This window comes from Molossus molossus, unplaced genomic scaffold (assembly GCF_014108415.1).
Source record: "Molossus molossus isolate mMolMol1 unplaced genomic scaffold, mMolMol1.p scaffold_m16_p_2, whole genome shotgun sequence".
NCBI classification, from domain to species: domain Eukaryota; kingdom Metazoa; phylum Chordata; class Mammalia; order Chiroptera; family Molossidae; genus Molossus; species Molossus molossus.
In genome coordinates this window covers 93,565,142-93,583,553 of record NW_023425355.1, presented here as the reverse complement: position 1 = coordinate 93,583,553, position 18,412 = coordinate 93,565,142, and the positions used below count along the sequence as shown (strand labels likewise).

At 44.2% G+C, this 18,412-nt stretch overlaps 1 protein-coding gene across 1 annotated transcript; it reads right to left on the bottom strand.

The window, feature by feature from the left end:
- Positions 1-248: 248 nt before the first annotated feature.
- On the bottom strand, positions 249-1,051 carry LOC118635407 (melanoma-associated antigen 10-like). The gene is given in 2 exon segments (XM_036270113.1): positions 249-944; positions 947-1,051. Coding segments are annotated over 2 exon segments (801 nt in total).
- Positions 1,052-18,412: the final 17,361 nt, after the last annotated feature.

Genomic DNA, 18,412 nt, shown 5'->3' with positions numbered 1-18,412 from the left:
GACAGTGCGGAGGTGGGGTGGAGGGTGCCAATGGGGTAAAAAGGTAAAATATCTGTAACAAAAAATAAATAAAAATTCATAAAAAAATAAAATTAAAAAAAAAAAGAAAGAAAACCAAGATGAATTTCTAAATCATAAGAAGAGCCTAAATACACAACAACCATTATTGACCCAACACACCCCGGGCCTCACTACATAGAATGCTGTCTGGTCTCTCCTCAAACACAGAATGGAAAACAGACCTCACTTCATGCCCAGCAAGTGAAGCTGATGAATGTGGTCCGAAATCTGCCTGAATGCAACTCTGGCTCAGGCCCAGTGTTCCTCATTGCATCAGGCCCTTCAGGCAGGGAAGGAAGGGAACTGGGATCCCTATCATTAACACTGAGTAAGAACTTGAGGGCCTTTAACTCGGTGGTCTCAGCGTAAGCCCTCGGACCCCAGAATAACTCATAGCATGCAGGATCACTGTTGGGCACCTGGCAGTACACCAGGCATTCTTCCTGCACACAAACTTTAGTGATAAGCTCCCTGGAATCCCCATAGATCCAATGTTCCTTCCCGTCATGCACCCCTATGACATCCAGTGCTTCCCAGACTACTTCCTCAGGGGCACAATCACCCTCTGTGGCGATCACCCACAGAAGTGTGACCAGGAGGCCAGTGTTGGGAAATCTGTGCCCACCGCTCACTATTCCATCATAAGTGAGGCCCAAGGTGGTGACCAGGACATAGGAGTGGTCAATGGGGTCCCCTTTCTTCACATCAATGCCAAAGACCAGCTGTATGCACTCAGAGGCTGCACTGAAGATCACATTGAAGTGGTCCTGGTACTCTTTGATGACCCTACTCAGCATTTCTGCCTTTGTGGTCAACTCCTTTGCACGATACTTCAGGAGCAGGAACTTCACCATTTCTGTCATCTTGAAACTCAGGGCTTTTTGAGCAAGGAATCAGCATCATCTTCCGGGACTCCCCAAGTGCTTGGCCCTTCCTCCTCTTGGCTGCTGGAGCCCTCATCTTCAGATTGGCTCCATGGAATGGCTGCCATGGCATGGGGGAAGAATCAGGCATTCTGAGGGCTCTGGGGAGGACTCGGTGTCTCATCAGAAGACACCTCCTCTATGCTGTCTAAAAACAGGATGGTGGGGGAGGAAGATTCCGAGGAGACGGGAGACACAGCCTCCTCCTCCTCGTCCTCGGCCCAGAACAGCTCCACCTCCACCGGATCCTGGTTCTCTCCTGGGTCCTGATGGTCTTCCTCAAGTTCGCAGAGCTCACTTATCTGATCGCCAGGCATGATGACTTGTGCTGGGATATTGACAAAGTGTGAGCAGAAGGTGGAAGATGGGGAATCATGGGACTAAAAGAGAGGAAAAGTGTGAGGGGCCTCAGCTGAGAAACGTACCCTAGAGGGCTCTCAGGCCTCACAGGGGTGATTCCTGCTCAGCCTGTCCACTAAGAACCTGAAGTAGGAAGTGACATGACTGCTCAGGGTGCAGAAGGCACAGCCCAAGATTCTGAGGCTGACAGTAGGGTGTAGAGGTGTCAGACCCTGTGAGGTACCTCTGACCTGGGAGGGAGGCCACTAGTGGCCACTTCACCTTAACTCCTGGCACTGCCTGTCCTTCTGCTACTCTGTGACCTGAGAATGTGTAGCTCAGACCAAGGCATTCACCTCAAGAATCCCGAAGGGGCACCTAAGCATGCAGATGGCAAGCACAGCTCTGGGACTGCAGTGCTGACAGGAGGGGAGGCAGGACTCTGTGAGGTCACTGCCTTTGTGGGTGGGAGGTCCTGTGTTTGCACACTCAGGGTCCTCACCTTTCCCCTGCCAGGGCCTGGCCCCTCTCCCTCCCCCTGCTAGCCTGAGGCTAAAATCTCAGAATAAGAACACACACAGCCCTGACACTGAAGAGAAAAAAGTGAGGGGGTCCCACATCGGTTCACACCTGCTCAGAGCCTCCCAGGAGATCAAGAAGGAGTGACCACAGTTTTGGGTCCATCTATCCAGGAATAAGGTTCCGATCAGTTCTCACCATGACACCCTGGAGGGTCTCAGACACCTCTCTCTGCTGTCTGAGCCCACTCTACTTAGACTTAGGCTTCATCTCCACTAGATGCAGGAAAGGAAAGTGAGCTGAACCCACCCACATCCATGCACAATTCTGAGCTTCCCCGTGGCTGACCAAAGAGGCAGGGAAGGTCTGGGTTTCCATGTGCTCTGGTTCCCTCAGTCCTCACCTTGATTCCTGGCAAGCCCTGGAATCCTTCCCCAGCTGACCTGAGTCCAGATCTTCAGACCAAGCCTCCCCCCCCCGGCCTGAGAACACTGATCTGGAAATGAGGAGCTCAAGCTGACAGCTCTGTCTGTGATTTCCAAGGCTAACACTCAGAGAAAGGCAGATTTTTATGGGGCTCCCTCTTTGTTCTCAAGATTGGGACACCCACAGTCCTCCCTCAGGGTCCTCACCTTGATTTTTGGAAGGATCTGGGACTCCTCTCTCTGTTAACCAAACGTGGATCCTGGGGATGGCCTGACGCCGCCCTATCAGACCAAGATCTTCACCTTCCTGAGAGCTCTGAGACAAATATGAACAGGAGACCCATCAGCCTCCAACTCTGCCCAGGTTCCCCCGTGACGGAGAGCAGGGCCTGGGCTCGTCTGTTCCTGGTACAAAGTGCTCTTAGTCTGTCCTCAAGATACTTTCCTTTCTTCCTGACTAGGCCTCGACTGAAATTGAGCTGGCCCAGTTTCACCCTAAATAACTGTCCTCAATGAGAAGTGTTCGCAAGAAGCAAGTATGTGGAAAGGGAGAGCATGCCACACCCAGGTACCCCTTCCTGGGGACTCCAGATGGTGAGGACAGGGGGCTCCTTGATGCTGAGGGGTGTCTCTTCTCAGGGAACACGTTGCTAAGTTCTCCCCAAGGAAGGGTTCAGACCCTAATGACCCTTCCAAAACCTTGGCTCCTCTTTTCATGAACTGAAGCCATCCCTTCTGCCCAAGTCCCTCTCCTTCCTGAGTGCCCTGAGGCAAAAGTGAGGAGGAACCACCTGTGCAGATCCATGTCAGGGGTTTCCCCAGGGCTGACAGCAGCACAGAGTGGGTTTCGTCTCCCCTTGACCCCACTTTGTCTGCAGGGTGGTATCCTCCACCGTCTCCAAGGTATCCATGTTGCTGGTGGAATGCCTGGGACCTTTCCCTTCCACTGAACTGAGAATGCACACTGCAGGCCATGTCCAACTTCCTGAGAACTCCAAGGTGGACTTCAAGACACACCACATTGTCTATCATCTCCGAGCGACCCAGCTGCGCTAGCAGGGCCTAGGCCAGCTGGTCCCTGTTTTTGCTGGGGTGGGAGGTATCCTCATCCTGCTTCAAGACCCACATTCTGATCACTGGCAGAGCCTGGGGCTCCTGCCCTTGTTGCCCTGCATCCAGCACCTTGGGGACAATGCCCTCATCTCCCCTTGCCATTCCTCAGGAAAAAGTGTGGAAGCAACCTAAATCGACAGCCCTACCATGAGGCTCCCTAGTGCTGATGGTAGGAACACAGCACACTGGAGACACTTACAACATTGGCAAAACCTCAGGCACACTTCAAGGTGTGTTAGGGTGCCTTCTAAGTCCTGACTTGGGTCCTTACCTTGTGTCCTGGCAGAGCCTGGGCCTCCTTTTTCTGCCTACCTGGAGCCTGACCCCTCAGACCTCAGGAGTCTGAGTCCCCTAGTCTTCCCTCAGGATCCTCACTTTGACTCCTGGCTGGACCTGGGTCCTCCCCTCTACCAACCTGAGATGCCCAAGTCTGGAAGAAGGCATGCAAACACTGACCCAGGGCCTCCCAGGGTCCACAGCAGGGGTTTTGTAGGATCCTCTCTGTTGTGGGATCCAGGGTCCTTCAGTCTTCCCACAGGGTCCTCACCTTGACTCTATCAGGTTGTGGGCCTTCCTTCTGCCAACCTGAGACCCCGCTCCTTACACTGAACCCCAGAGCCTGTCAGATCAGAATGTGGTAATCAGTAAAGGTGCCTGTGGTCCCCCTGCCCTGCCATCCTCCCAGGGCTGACTACTCTGGTGTCCAGGTTTGCCCTTTCTCCTACAGCGTCCTCAACGGGACTGTGGCAGCACCTGGGGTCCTCCCCTCTGCTGCCTGAAGCCCTGCCCCTTACAGCAACCCCCGGTGTCTCTCAGACCCAGATACACAAGTCAGAAAACACCCTGAGTCTGTCCCTCCACCCACCCCCAGGAGGCCTGCAGGACTGATGCTGTTCCAGGTCCCAGATTCTCTGACCTCCGTCCGGTTCCTGATGTTGATCCGGGCAGGTCTGGGACCCTCAGTTTCTGAGCTGAGTCTCTGCCCCTACACGTGGCCCCCGCAGTGTCTCACACTGGATGACGCCAGGTCAGCACTCCCGGCTCGTTGGTATCCTGCCCGTGGGCGTCCCAAGACCGAGTACTTCAGGGTCCAGAGTCACGTTGTCTTCCCCGTGGTCCTCCCCTGAGCCCCGGCAGGTCCTGGGACCCTCACCCTGTTCACGGGGGGCTGGGCCCCAGACGGAGTCCCGCCAATGTGGAGACCCCAATGAAGTCTGAGGACATCGCTTCAGGCCACCAAGCCTGGGGATTCCCGGGGCTCCCGGCAGGGCTGAAGTAGGTGTCCTGGGGTCCCCCAGCCCTCCCTGTGGTCCTCACCTTGATTCCAGGCAACGTCTAGGTCTCTGCCGCTGACAACCTCGGGGTGCTCCCCTCAGACCTTGCCCTTGACCCCGAGGGCTCTGAGGAGGTGGGGGAGGGGTGTGGGAAATGGTACTTGGGTGGACAGCCAGCACCCTGGACCCTCAGTGCTGCCAGCAGGGGCAAGCCTGGACTCTGCGGGGACCCCGTCCCCCCTCAGGCTCGTACCTGGAGCATCTGCAGGACTGGGCTCCGTCCCACTGACCACGTGAGGCCGGCCTCCCAGCCTGGGTCCTCATCTGTCTCCGACTTCCCGAGTGGAAGTCAGTGGAGGGCACTTCCCGAAAGCAATTCTGGGGTCACCAAGGATTGTTACCAAGGGTGGAGCTGGATTCCACGCATGCCCAGCAATCCACCCTCTGGTCCCTACCTGGACCTGGATGACCTGGGATCCTGCCCTGTGCCGACCTGAATCTGTGCCCCTCAGACCAAGTGTCTGACTCCCAGGTCCCTGAGGAGGTGAGCGGAAGTGCTCAGCAGGACAGCTCTGCCCAAGGTACCCCAGATCTCACAGTAGCAGCAGAGTTGAGTTCTGTGGGGCCTACTGTTCAGGGGCTGCTGTACCATTCAGTCCATACTTTGGAGGGACCTCACAACCCTTGCATAGACCACCATAGTCTCATCACAGATCCTAGATGTGCAGCTTCAGAACCAAGGTCCCTGGGGGAGCATCAGAGGAAAACCACCCTCCACCCCCCTTCTCATTGTGTCTCTTCACCACACACACTGAAACTTTGGAAACCTTGGGTGCCAAAGGTTTCCTTTTTACTGACGACCCTGAGCTGCATCAGGGAATTGGGGCAGTCCTGTGGGTTTAAGATTATCTCTCTACCTTTGCTTGTCATTGCTTTTTATGCTCGATTCTCATTCACAGTAAATATTACATTTTACAACTCTACCTAGTTTGTATACATTTTATTGATATATACATGCATATATATGTATATATGTATAAATATATCTATATGTTTACATATGTAACCTAAATGTTGATCAGATGTGCTTATATACCCTTATATGTGCATACCACTTAAATAAATATGTGTGTGTGTGTGTGTGTGCATGCATGTTTTTGTCCTATATATTTACATACAATATGCCACACAAGTTATTTATGGAAGGATACGTGATCTTACCATGCATGATTTACTCTGATACTTGCTTTTCTACTTTTAGTCTATTCTTTGTATCCTATTGATACAGGCATTTTTTAAAGGCCAGTCCCTCACCCACATCCCTGCTCCCCCACACCACCACCTCAAACACATGTGCCAGCTCACCACTCTAGTCTTCTCCCAAGCCTTTCTCTATGTTGTTTAGACTTTGTTGTTGAACCCTCCCCCCATCAGGTGCCCCTCCACCACTTCCTTCTGTATTTTTCAAGGTTTGATTTAGGGAGCAGAAGTGAGCTGCCCAAGCTTAATAGTTATTTTGGCAACAACCTGTAAAGCACTAAATCTGTAAAAACTTTAAACAGAATTGGACTATTTGCAATATTGTGTTTTCCATGATGCATAAGGAAACTGATCCATTCGTTTGGGATTTATTTATTTTAAAAGTTTTTTTTTCCACCCTGGCCGGTTTGGCTCAGCGGTTAGAGCGTCGGCCTGCGGTCCTGAGAGACCCGGGTTCGGTTCCCGCTAAGGGCGCGTGCCTCGGTTGCAGTTTGTCCCCGGCCCTGGTCCGTTGTGCGGGTGGCAGCCACTCGATGTGTTCCTTTCACATCGATGTTTCTCTCTCTCTCTCTGTTCCTCTCTCTCCCTCCCACTCTACCTGAACAAAAAATGGAAAAATGTCCTCGGGTGAGGATAAACAAAAAAAAAAAGTTTTTTTTTTCTTTATTGATTTTAGAGAGAGAGGAAGGGAGAGGGAGAGAGAGACAGAAACATTGATGAGAGAGAACATCAATTGGCCGCCACCTGCATGCCCCCCCAATGGGGACTTGGCCCACAACCTGGACATGTGCCTTGACCAGGAATCAAAGTGGTGACCTCTTGGTGCATGGGTCGATACTCAACCATTGAACCACACTAGCCCGGCAGGACTTATTTTTTAACCTGAATCACTCAGCGTAACTTCTTAGTTGCGTTTTTTAAAATTGGGATTCTTCTTAATTAAATTTTGGATTTTATAGTTGTGGTGAATGACATTTTTGCATGACATATTTTAGTTAGTTACTAGTTTTGTATAGCAAGGCTGTTGTATTGGCTATGGTGATTTTCCATACATCTTGCGCGACAGTTTGTTATGCATTTGAGTAACCCAGGTGTCCAACCTTTGTATATTTTAGATAGATGATCATATTATCAACAAGTACTGTTTTTTCTTTCCCATATTCATGCCTTGCATTTACTTTGACATCCGCAGCCTGCATCTCTGAATTCTCCCTGCCTTTAATGGGAATGCCTCTAACATTTCATATTTAAGTAGGTTGCTGTCAACTTTAGGAAATATAAATTCCCTTTTGGCTGAGTGTGCTAAAAGTTTTTCCCCTGATATCATTTTAAAGTTTTTACAAGGCTCTTTCCCTGTAGCCATTGACATGAAAAAATGTTTTTTTTTTTTTTTTTTTCTCTTCTTGTTTGTGTGCATGGAATTACAATAGAATTTTTTTATAACACTAAATCCCATTTTTATTTCTTGGATAGAGGCTGCTTGTTAATTTAATGTACTGTTGCATTCGATATGCCATTATATATAGAGGATATTTTCTGCTACATGAACAAACTTGTTTCAAGAGTTATATTTATGCAAATTGCTCACCTGGATTTTGAATAAAAGAAAAGTGTACTAGGAGAATGAGTTGAACAATTGCCCATCTTTTTGTATGCTTTTCAAGAGTTGCCATAAGAGGATGATTAGTTCTCTGTGACCATTTGATAAGACTGGCCTTCGAACCTGCCTTTTTCTGGCAGCTTTGAGAGTGGCTTGAGCCTTGAATCCAAGTTTCAGTTTGTGGCTATACCACAGTTTATTTATGAATTTACCTCATGAAGGAAGTCTTGATTGGCAGTTATAAATCAAACTTCTCTAAATAATCATGTATGGTTTTAGTGTTTTGTGTGGACCCCAAATTCACTTCATAAAACTGAGGAGTAGGATTTCTGCGTCTAATGTTAACACTATGTTTGACTTTACAAGAAACTACCAAATTGAAAATTGTCTTCTTTAGATAGAGTAGAAGAGATGAAGGGAGACAGAGAAAAATGGATGTGAGAGAAACACATCAATTGGTTACCCCCAGCATGACCCCGAAGGAGGCAGGGGATTGAACCTGCAAATGAGGTATATGTCCTTAACTGGGGGATTGAACCATGACCCCTCAGTCTTTGGGCTGATGCTCGAACCATTGAGCCAAACCGACCAGGACCCAAACTGTCTTCTAAAGTGACTGAAACACTTTCTTCCTTATTAACAACTAAGAAAAATTCCTCATCGTCTCCAAAATTTGATATTTTCAGGTTTGGGGACTCTAGTCATTCTGATGGGTTTGCAGTTGATACGATAAATAAAATGTAGTATTTTTGCTGTTGCTTATGTGTGAATGTTTATTTTTTTGTTTACTGAATTGCACGTTTGTGTCCTTTGGCCTTTTTCTTTTTTCTTTAATGAATTTTTATTTATTTTTTTGTTACAGATATTTTACCTTTTTACCCCATTGGCACCCCCCACCCCACCCCCCCTCCACCCTGTCCCCGGCTTAGTTGTCCATGTCCATTGGTTATGCATACATGCATATAAGTTCTGTGGTTTATCTCTTACCACCTCCCCACCCCCCATCCCTTCTTCTGAGGGATGTCAGTCTGTGCCCTACTTCCATGTGTCTGGGTCTACTGTATTCCTCAGACTGTTATGTTCATTATATTCCGTATATAAGTGAGATCATGTGGTATTTGTCTTTTTCTGCTTGGCTTCTTTCACTTAGGATAATACTTTCCAGGTCCCTCCATGTCGTCTCAAAGGATAAGAGATCTTTCTTTCTTACCGCTTCATAGTACTCCATGGTGTATATGTACCACAGCTTTTTTATCCATTCGTCTACTGGTGGACACTTGGGCTGTTTCCAGATCTTAGCTATTGTAAATAGTGCTGCTATGAACATGGGGGTACATATATGCTTCCTGATTGGTGTTTCAGGCTTCTTAGGGTATATTCCCAGCAGTGGGATCACTGGGTCAAATGGAAGTTCAAGTTTTAATTTTTTGAGGTAGCACCATATTGTTTTCCATAGCGGCTGCACCAGTCTGCATTCCCACCAGCAGTGTATTAGAGTCCCCTTTTCTCCACACCCTCGCCAACACTTGTTGTTTGATGATTTGTTGATGGCGGCCATTCTGACAGGTGTGAGGTGATACCTCATTGTTGTTTTAATTTGCATCTCTCTGATGATTAGTGATGTTGAGCATTTCTTCATATGTCTCTTGGTCATTTGTATGCCCTGTTTGGAGAGGTTTCTATTCAGCTCCTCTGCCCATTTTTTAATTGGGTTTTTTGTCTTCCTTTTGTGGAGTTGTATGAGCACTCTATATATATTGGAAATTAACCCCTTATCTGATACATCATTGGCAATGATGTTCTCCCATACAGTGGGTTGCCTTTCCATTTTGATGATTGTTTCTTTTGCTGTGCAGAAGCTTTTTAGTTTGATGTAGTCCCATGTGTTCATTTTCTCCTTTATTTCTGTTGCCTTAGGTGATGTATCAGTGAAAATTCTGCTCCGTCTGATGTCCGAAATTTTGTTGCCTACATTTTCTTCTAGAATTTTTATGGGTTCACGGGTCACATTTAAGTCTTTTATCCATTTTGAGTTTATTTTTGTGTATGGTGTAAGTTGATGGTCTAGTTTCATTTTTTTGCATGTAGCTGTCCAATTTTCCCAACACCATTTATTAAAGAGGCTGTCTTTACTCCACTGTATGCTCTTGCCACCTTTGTCAAACATTAATTGAGCGTATTGCCTTGGGTCCATTTCTGGGTTTTCAGTTCTGTTCCACTGGTCTATATGCCTGTTCTTGTGCCAGTACCAGGCTGTTTTGGTTACAGTCGCTTTGTAGTATAACCTGATATCTGGTATTGTGATCCCACCTACTTTGTTCTTCTTTTTCAAGATTGCTGTGGCTATTCGGGGTCTTTTTTGGTTCCATATTAACTTTTGAAGTATTTGTTCTAGTTCTATGAAATATGTCGTTGGTATTTTGATGGGGATCGCATTGAATCTATAGATTGCTTTGGGTAGTATGGACCTTTTCATTATGTTAATTCTTCCAATCCATGAACAGGGTATGTACTTCCACTTTTTTATATCTTCCTCTATTTCTTTTTTCAATGACCTGTAGTTTTTTGCAAATAGGTCCTTTACTTGTTTGGTTAAGTTTATTCCTAGGTATCGTAATTTTTTTGGAGCGATGGTAAACGGGATTGTTTTTTCAGTTTCTCTTTCTGTGAGTTCATCATTGATGTACAAGAATGCCGTCGATTTCTTGACGTTAATTTTGTATCCTGCTACTTTGCCAAATTCATTTATTAAGTCTAATAGATTTTTGATGGAGTCTTTAGGGTTTTCTATGTACAATATCATGTCGTCTGCAAATAATGACAGTTTCACTTCCTCCTTTCCAATTTGGATCCCTTTTATTTTTTCTTCATGTCTGATTGCTGTGGCTAAGACTTCCAGTACAATATTAAATAAGAGTGGCGAAAGTGGACATCCCTGTCTTGTTCCTGTTCTTAATGGAAATGTTTTTAGTTTCTGTCCATTCAGTATGATGTTGGCTGTAGGTCTTTCATATATGGCCTTTATTATGTCGAGATATGATCCCTCTATTTCCACACTGCTGAGAATTTTTATCAGAAATGGATGCTGGATTTTGTCGAATGCTTTTTCAGCATCTATTGATATGATCATGTGGTTTTTATTCTTCATTTTGTTTATGTGGTGTATCACGTTTATTGATTTGCGAATATTGTACCAGCCTTGCATCCCTGGAATGAATCCCACTTGGTCATGGTGAGTAATTTTTTTGATGTATTTCTGGATCCGATTTGCTAATATTTTGTTCAGGATTTTGGCATCTATGTTCATCAGGGATATTGGCCTGTAGTTTTCTTTCTTCGTAATGTCTTTTTCTGTTTTTGGAATTAGAATTATGCTGGCCTCATAGAACGTGTTTGGAAGTCTTCCTTCTTCTTGAATTTTTTGAAATAGTTTGAGGAGAATGGGTGTTAGTTCTTTTTTGAATGTTCGGTAAAACTCCCCCGTGAAACCATCTGGGCCTGGGCTTTTGTTTGCTGGGAGAGTCTTGATTACTTCTTCAATTTCCTTAGATGTTATTGGTCTGTTCAAGTTTTCTATCTCTTCCGGGAATAGTTTTGGGAGACTGTGTGTTTCTAGACATTTGTCCATTTCGCTTAGATTGTCGAATTTGTTGCCATATATTTGTTCATAGTAGTTGTTAACGATCTTTTGTATATCCGTGGTGTTGGTTGTTACTTCTCCTCTTTCATTTCTGATTTTGTGTATTTGGGTTCTCTCTCTTTGTTTCTTGGTGAATCGAGCTAAGGGTCCATCAATCTTGTTTATCTTTTCGAAAAACCAGCTCTTTGTTTCATTGATCCTTTGAATTGTTTTTTTGGTCTGTATGTCATTTATTTCTGCTCTGATCTTTACTATTTCCTTCCTTCTACTTGCTCTGGGGTTTTCTTTTTGTTTGCTTTCTAATTCTTTAAGTTGTGAGGTTAGACAGTCAATTAGAAATTTTTCTTGTTTTTTGAGGTAGGCCTGTAGTGCTATGAACTTCCCTCTCAGAACTGCTTTCGCTGCATCCCATAGATTTTGTGTTGTTGTGTGTTCATTTTCATTGGTTTCCAGGAAGTTTTTAATTTCATCCTTGATCTCCTCGGTGACCCATTCATTGTTTAATAACATGCTATTTAGCCTCCATGTGTTGAAATTTCTTTGCATGTTCTTGTTGCAATTGATTTCTAGTTTCATGCCATTGTGATCTGAGAAGATGCTTGATATGATTTCAATCTTCTTGAACTTGTAGAGATTTAGTTTGTGTCCTATCATGTGGTCTATCTTTGAGAATGTCCCATGTGCACTTGAGAAGCTTTGGTCTTTTTCTTGATGGGGTATTTACCTTCTGTCTTAATGACTTGCAGGAGGTTTTATATATAAAGACTATTGATGACTTTTCGGTCATGTATGCTACAAAAGTTGTTCCTCCTGTGTAATTTGCGCTTTATTTTTATTTACAATGCATGTGACCTGCTGCATTTTTATATTTTTCTGTCATCAAATCTCTGTTCTCAAGTGGTTTCTTTCAATATTAAGATGCTTTGCAAAACCAGTCCAATTTCAGAAATGTGACTCAAAGAATTGCTAAAGCCCTGGTCCTGTCATGTGATCAAGGAATCAGGACTTTGCCCCACATGTTACTGTCCTGAGAGTAGCTTTCACAACCTTATTTTTCAGGATGTAGATGAGGGGATTTAGCATTGAGGCCACTGCTGCATAAACTGTAGAGACAATTTTGTGTTCACCGTGAGAGTATTTGGTCTGGGGTCTCACATAAAAATATGTTAGTGTCTCAAAGTCAATGGTGAACACAACCAGGTGAGAGCCACATGTGGAAAAGGATTTAAGCCTGGTCATGGTTGGGTGGATTCTTAGGACAGCCCTGAGAATGCAAAGGAAAGAGACAAGGATGAGAATGAAAGGTATTGGCATTATAATGACCTCACATACCATCATCATAACCTATAGGAAAAGGGTGTTGGAACAGAACAATTTAAAGATGGCTTGGACTCCAGAGGAGAAGTGATTGACAGAATTAAAGCTTCAAAAACTGATGGGGAAGAGCAGGATGGGCCTACCAGTGAGCCGGCAGGCTGTCACCCATGCAAGCAAAGCTATTGAAAGGCATCCTCGAGAAGGGTTTCCCATGGTCACTGGTACAGCACTGGTGGAAAAGGGGAGATCCTGTAAAGACAAGTTGTGAAGCTGAGAATTGACCCCGATGAGGAAAATGATCGTCCTGTTTCCTGCCAAAGTTACTATGTAGGGACACATCAGTGCCCAGAAGAGGACACTCTTGGATGTGGGGTGCTTGGACAGTCCCACAAGAATAAATTCATTCACTTTGGTGTTATTTCCAGCTTCCTGGTAAATCATTTTTCTTGCCCTCAGCTCCAGGTTGGGAGAGAAGAGAAAGCAAACCAATCAGCTCTTTGTCAACAAGGAATGCACTGCTTATTCCATCGGGTTAATTAAAGTACGCCAGCCCTTGCACAAGCTCATCTCTGAGGTGTTCATCCTCTGAGCCACCAGCAGCTTCAGCAGGCTACTCCCATCTCTGCATTCTCTGCTGGGAAAATGAAAAGGCAGTCCTCCAGAAAAAAGGACCCATGAGATTTCCCTTCAAGCTGAAAGAGACATGACCACAGGTGGAAAGTGACTGCATTGTCATTCATGGGCAGCTGGGTGCCAGTGTGCTGGCACAAGCAAAGTCTTCAGGACAATTTTGTTTTACTCAATCAAGTACACCACTCTAGTAGATAGTTTTATAAAATATAAAATGATGCTGGCAAGTAAAACCTCAGGAGAAATACGTTGGGATGTATGCCAACCACATTACGGAAATTTTGAATACCCTCCTATGGGCCACCACAGTTATAAATGAGATCCTGGTGGAGTAAACAGATAGACTGTTTGAGCCAAAGAGTGACAACAAATTAACAAGTTTATACTGTATTCTCACAGCCCAATACCTGGGACTTGTGCACTCCTTATCTAAAGCTGCATTTCAGATCCTTTGACACATGAGTGACTCTTGTCCAGACACCAGAATTATTAGACTCACAGTCATGCCTCTCCCCCGTGCCAAGATCTATGTAACAGCTCACAGAGGAACAGTGGTCTAAACACAGACACTGGAAGTTCACAAAAATCAAGCAGTAGTGTGCTTAGAATGGAAACTGAGGGCAAGACTTGACTGAGGGGTGGACTTGAGCTTGGGGACTCCAGCTCAAGTCCACCTCTTCCTGTCTGTGAGATTTGAGGTGAGCTGTGGTACTTTTTTTTTATTGATTAATTTTTGTTACAGATGATTCTCGTTTTTTCGCCCACTGATTCCCCCCTCCCTCTCCCCTCCCTGCCCCTTCCCCAGATTGTTGTCCATGTCCACTGTTCATGCATACATGCGTATAAGTTCTGTGGTTCATCCCTCCCCCACCTCCCCACTCCTTAGGGGATTGTCAGTCTGTACCCCGCTTCCGCATCTCTGGGACTACCCCATTCCTCAAACTGTTATGTTCATTATATTACACAAATAAGTGAGATCATATGAAATTTGTCTTTCTCTGTTTGGCTTGTTTCACTTAGGATGATACTTTCAAGGTCCCTCCATGTAGTCTCAAAGGATAAGAGATCTTTCTTTCTTACCGCTGCGTAGTACTCCATTGTGTATATGTACTGAGCTGTGGTACTTAATCTCAGCCTTAGATTATTTCAGTTTGACATGAGACAAATACTTATCTTACTTCACTGTTTGGAGGAATAACTGTGATAATATATGTGTAAGTAGCCTATAAATAGAGATGTTCATTCAGGAAAAAACCCAGGATCTCCTCACCCACCCCAGCAGGGCATTTACATAACACAAGTCCCTCATAACAGCACCCACAGGTTAAGCACCAGCCCTCTAGGCCAGTAAAGCTCCTTTGTCTCTTCCCGGTATCCAGGTGGAAATAGGACACAGATGTGTTTCCTGTGGATATTGAATGTTCAATGTGCCTCTGAGGGGCAGAGGTGTGGCTGAGTGTAGACCCAAACTGGACATCCCTGTGGTCAGGAGTCAGAAATGATACCACAGTTACTGGGGACCAGACAGTTTGTTGGTGTACAACTCAGGAGTTCCCTACCACGGTGAGTGTTCTTAGATGTAGGGTGGAGACAGAGGTGCGCTGATGAAAAGAATGTTTCCTTGACATTGAGAGAGGATGTTGAAAATCAGGTGCTGACACAAAGCCAGTATTGAAGGAAGCTGGCCTTCAAAAGGTTTTCAATTAATTACACTTTCATAGATCACCTAAGGCTAAAATTAAATGATCAGCTCTTGGTATAATCTGGCATGGTTAAATATTCCTGCAGGTTGGACTTTTTTTTTTTTTCATGTACACTTGAGGGTCAGATTGCTAAGGAATGCTTGCAGAATGCATTTGTAAGTATCCACACAGCAATTGTAGTGTAAAGGCTGATTGATATCACTACACTGAGATGATAGAGAGGAAGAAGCGTGAGTGTGTGTGTGTGTGTGTGTGTGTGTGTGTGTGTTGGGTGCAGAAAGAGTGCTGAAACAGGGTTAGATTCTGAACTTTCAGCATGGGAAAATAATAGCTAGTGCTAAAATTGGAAATCAAGAAGCAGCCTTATAAGTATGCTATTTAGCTGTATGAAGTAGTTGCCTCGGAAAAAGAGAAAAAGAGTGATAGGGGTATCAGAGATAGTCATTCTTCATAACACACCTTGTAGAATTATTTGCCTTTTGAAATTACATTTGTGTATAACTTTGATTTTTTAAAAATTAAATAAAAATTAAAACAAATGAGAAATCCCACAGAACAAGTCATTGATTCTTTACAATATTAAAGAAGGAAACTGAGGACCAAAACCATACCATCACAGGGCAAATAAATAAGTTAAAGCATCATGTCTCTTCTCAATAAGGCCTACCAACCTGCCCATATAAACTTGACCCCTACGGCCCACCTCATTGGTCCCCAACCTCCTTTTCCATGTCCAACTGGTTTTCACAGTGTGAATCACCTTCTAAAACTACATCGCTTCTTTATTGTTGCTTCCTTTCTTCTCCACTAGGATGACGACTGTGCAAGAGCAGGCCTCTGAGCTTGGTTGGATCCCTGCTAGATTCCAAGCACCAAAAACAGTGCCTGGCACATAGCAGGCACTCAATAAGCATTTGTTGAATTGCTATACAATAAAATCCCCCAAAACTAAAACTTTACTGAATGACATCAGAGTGGGTTTACTTATGTGTATAAAAAGTATTACATATGTCTCCCTTTTTCCTTCTATTAATTGTCTGCACCCTGTTCTCAACTTACCTTTGCCTTCTCCACACACTTGTCTACATCCATTGGTTATGCATATATGCATATAAGTTCTTTGGTTTCTCACTTTCTGCCCCTCACCCCCACTCTCCTCTAAGGTTCCTCAGTCACTCTAACAACCAATTTGAACTTCTTAATCCCTTCACTTTTTTGCACATCCCTCAAACTCCCCTCCCATCTGCCAGTAACAAACAATTCTCTAAAATTTTCTCATCCAACACCTGGGCCTTACCTCTGCATTTATGAGTCTGTTTCTGTTCTGCTTGTTCATTTTATTTGCAGATTCAAGTGTTGACAGATATGTATTTTATTGTTCATATTTTTGATCTTCTTATTCAACAATCTCCTTCAACATTTCATATAATACAGGTCTGGTGGTGATGAACTCTTTTAGCTTTTTTTTTTTTTTTTTGTCTGGGAAACTCTTTACATGCCTATCGATTCTAAATGATAGCTTTGCAGGATAGAGTAATCTTGGTCATAGGTTGTTGCTTTTCATCATTTTAAATATTTCTTGCCTCTCCTTTCTGGTCTGCAAAGTTTCCTTTGAGAAATCACCTAACAGTCTTATAGGAGCTCCCTCATAGGTAACTAACTGCTTTTCTCTTGCTGCTTTTAAGATTCTCTCCATGTCTTTATAATTTTTGCATTTTAATTATGATGTGTCTTGGTGCAGGTTTCTGTGGGTTCATTGTGTTTGGAAATCCCTATACTTCCTTGATTTGTATGTCTGTTTCCTTTACCAAATTAAGGAAATTTTTGTCATTATTTTTTTCAAATAGGTCATTACTTTTTTGTTCTCTCTCTCTATTCCATCTGGCACTCCCATGATGTGAATGTTGGTAGGCTTGAAGTTGTCCCAGAGGGTTCTTACACTATCTTCAGTGTTTTGGATTCTTTATTTTCTTTTTGCTCTTCTGATTGGGTGTTTTTTGCATCCTTATATTCCACATTGATGGTTTGCTTTCAGGTAAGTTTGAATGGGCCCTTTAAGAGGAACTGCCTGGGACTCCAACTGCTTCAGCCTCCCTCAGCCTCAATTTCCACTGGTGATTACAGTCAGAAGTTATGGGTACTTCTTTTCCTGGCACTGGAACCTTGGACTGGGGGACCTGGTGTGTGATGGACATCCTAACTATTCAAGGGGGACCTTAAAATCTGAAGTATCCCTCCTGATTATTATCTGCCACACATGGGAGTAGACCAGCTCTTCTGCGCCTCTGCCTCCTGTCAGTCTCACGGAGGCTTCTTTAACTTTGTAGTATTTAGACTTGCATTCAGCTCAATTTCAGGCAGTTCTGCATAATGGTTGTTCTATAGTTTAGTTGCAATTTTGATGTGGTTGTAGGTGGAGGAGAGAACCGTATTTACCTATCCTCAAATGCCATTTTTTTATTAATTTATTTTTGTTACAAATGTTTCTCCTTCTTTCCTTTTTGATGTTCTCCTCCTGATCCTGCCCCACCACCCCCAGAATTGTTGTCTCTATTGTTTACATGTACAGGATAAGACAACTTTCTTTCTTATAGTTGCATAGTATTCTATTAATGGACACTTGGGCTGCTTCCAGTTCTTAGCAATTGTACATATTGCTGCTATAGACATAGGGGTACATGTATTCTTTCTGATTGCTGTTTCAGGCTTCGTAGGATGTATTCCTTGAAGTGGGATCACTGGGTCAAATGGCAGTTCAATTTTTAATTTTTTTAGGAAATACCATGTTGTTTTTCATAGTGGCTGCACCAGTCTGTATTTCCACCAGCAGTGTACTAGAGTCCCCTTTTCTCCACAGCCTTGCCAACACTTGTTGTTTGATGATTTGTTGATGGCCATTCTGACAGGTGTGAGGTGATACCTCATTGTTGTTTAATTTGCATGTCTCTGATTATTAGTGATGTTGAGCATTTCTTCATATGTCTCTTGGCTATTTGTATGTCCTGTTTGGAGAGGTGTTATTTAGCTCCTCTCTCCATTTTTTAATTGGGTTCTTTGTCTTCCTTTTGTTCAGTTGTATGAGTACTCTATATATTTTGGAGATTAACCCTTTATGTGATGTATCATTGGCAATTATGCTCTTTCACAGTGGTCTCCCTTTCATTTTGATGGTTGTTTCTTTCACTGTGCAGAAGCTGTTTAATTTGATGTAATCCCATGTGTAATTACTGCTTTTGCTTCTCTAGCCTTAGGCATTGTATCATTGAAAATTTACTGTGTGTGATGTCTGAAATTTTGTTGCCCATATTTTCTTCTAGGATTTTTATTAATTCACGAGTCATATTTAAGTCTTTTATCAATTTTGAGTTTATTCTTGAGTATGGTGTAAGTTGGTGGTCTAGCTCCATTTTTCTTTTTTGTAGCTGTACAATTTTTCCAATGCCATTTATTTTTTATTTATTTTTTTTTTCTTTTTTTTTATCCTCACCCGAGGATATTTTTCCATTTTTTGTACAGACAGAGTGGGAGGGAGAGAGAGGAAGGGAGAGAGAGAGAGAAACATCGACGTGAAGGGACACATCGAGTGGCTGCCACCCGCACGACCAACCA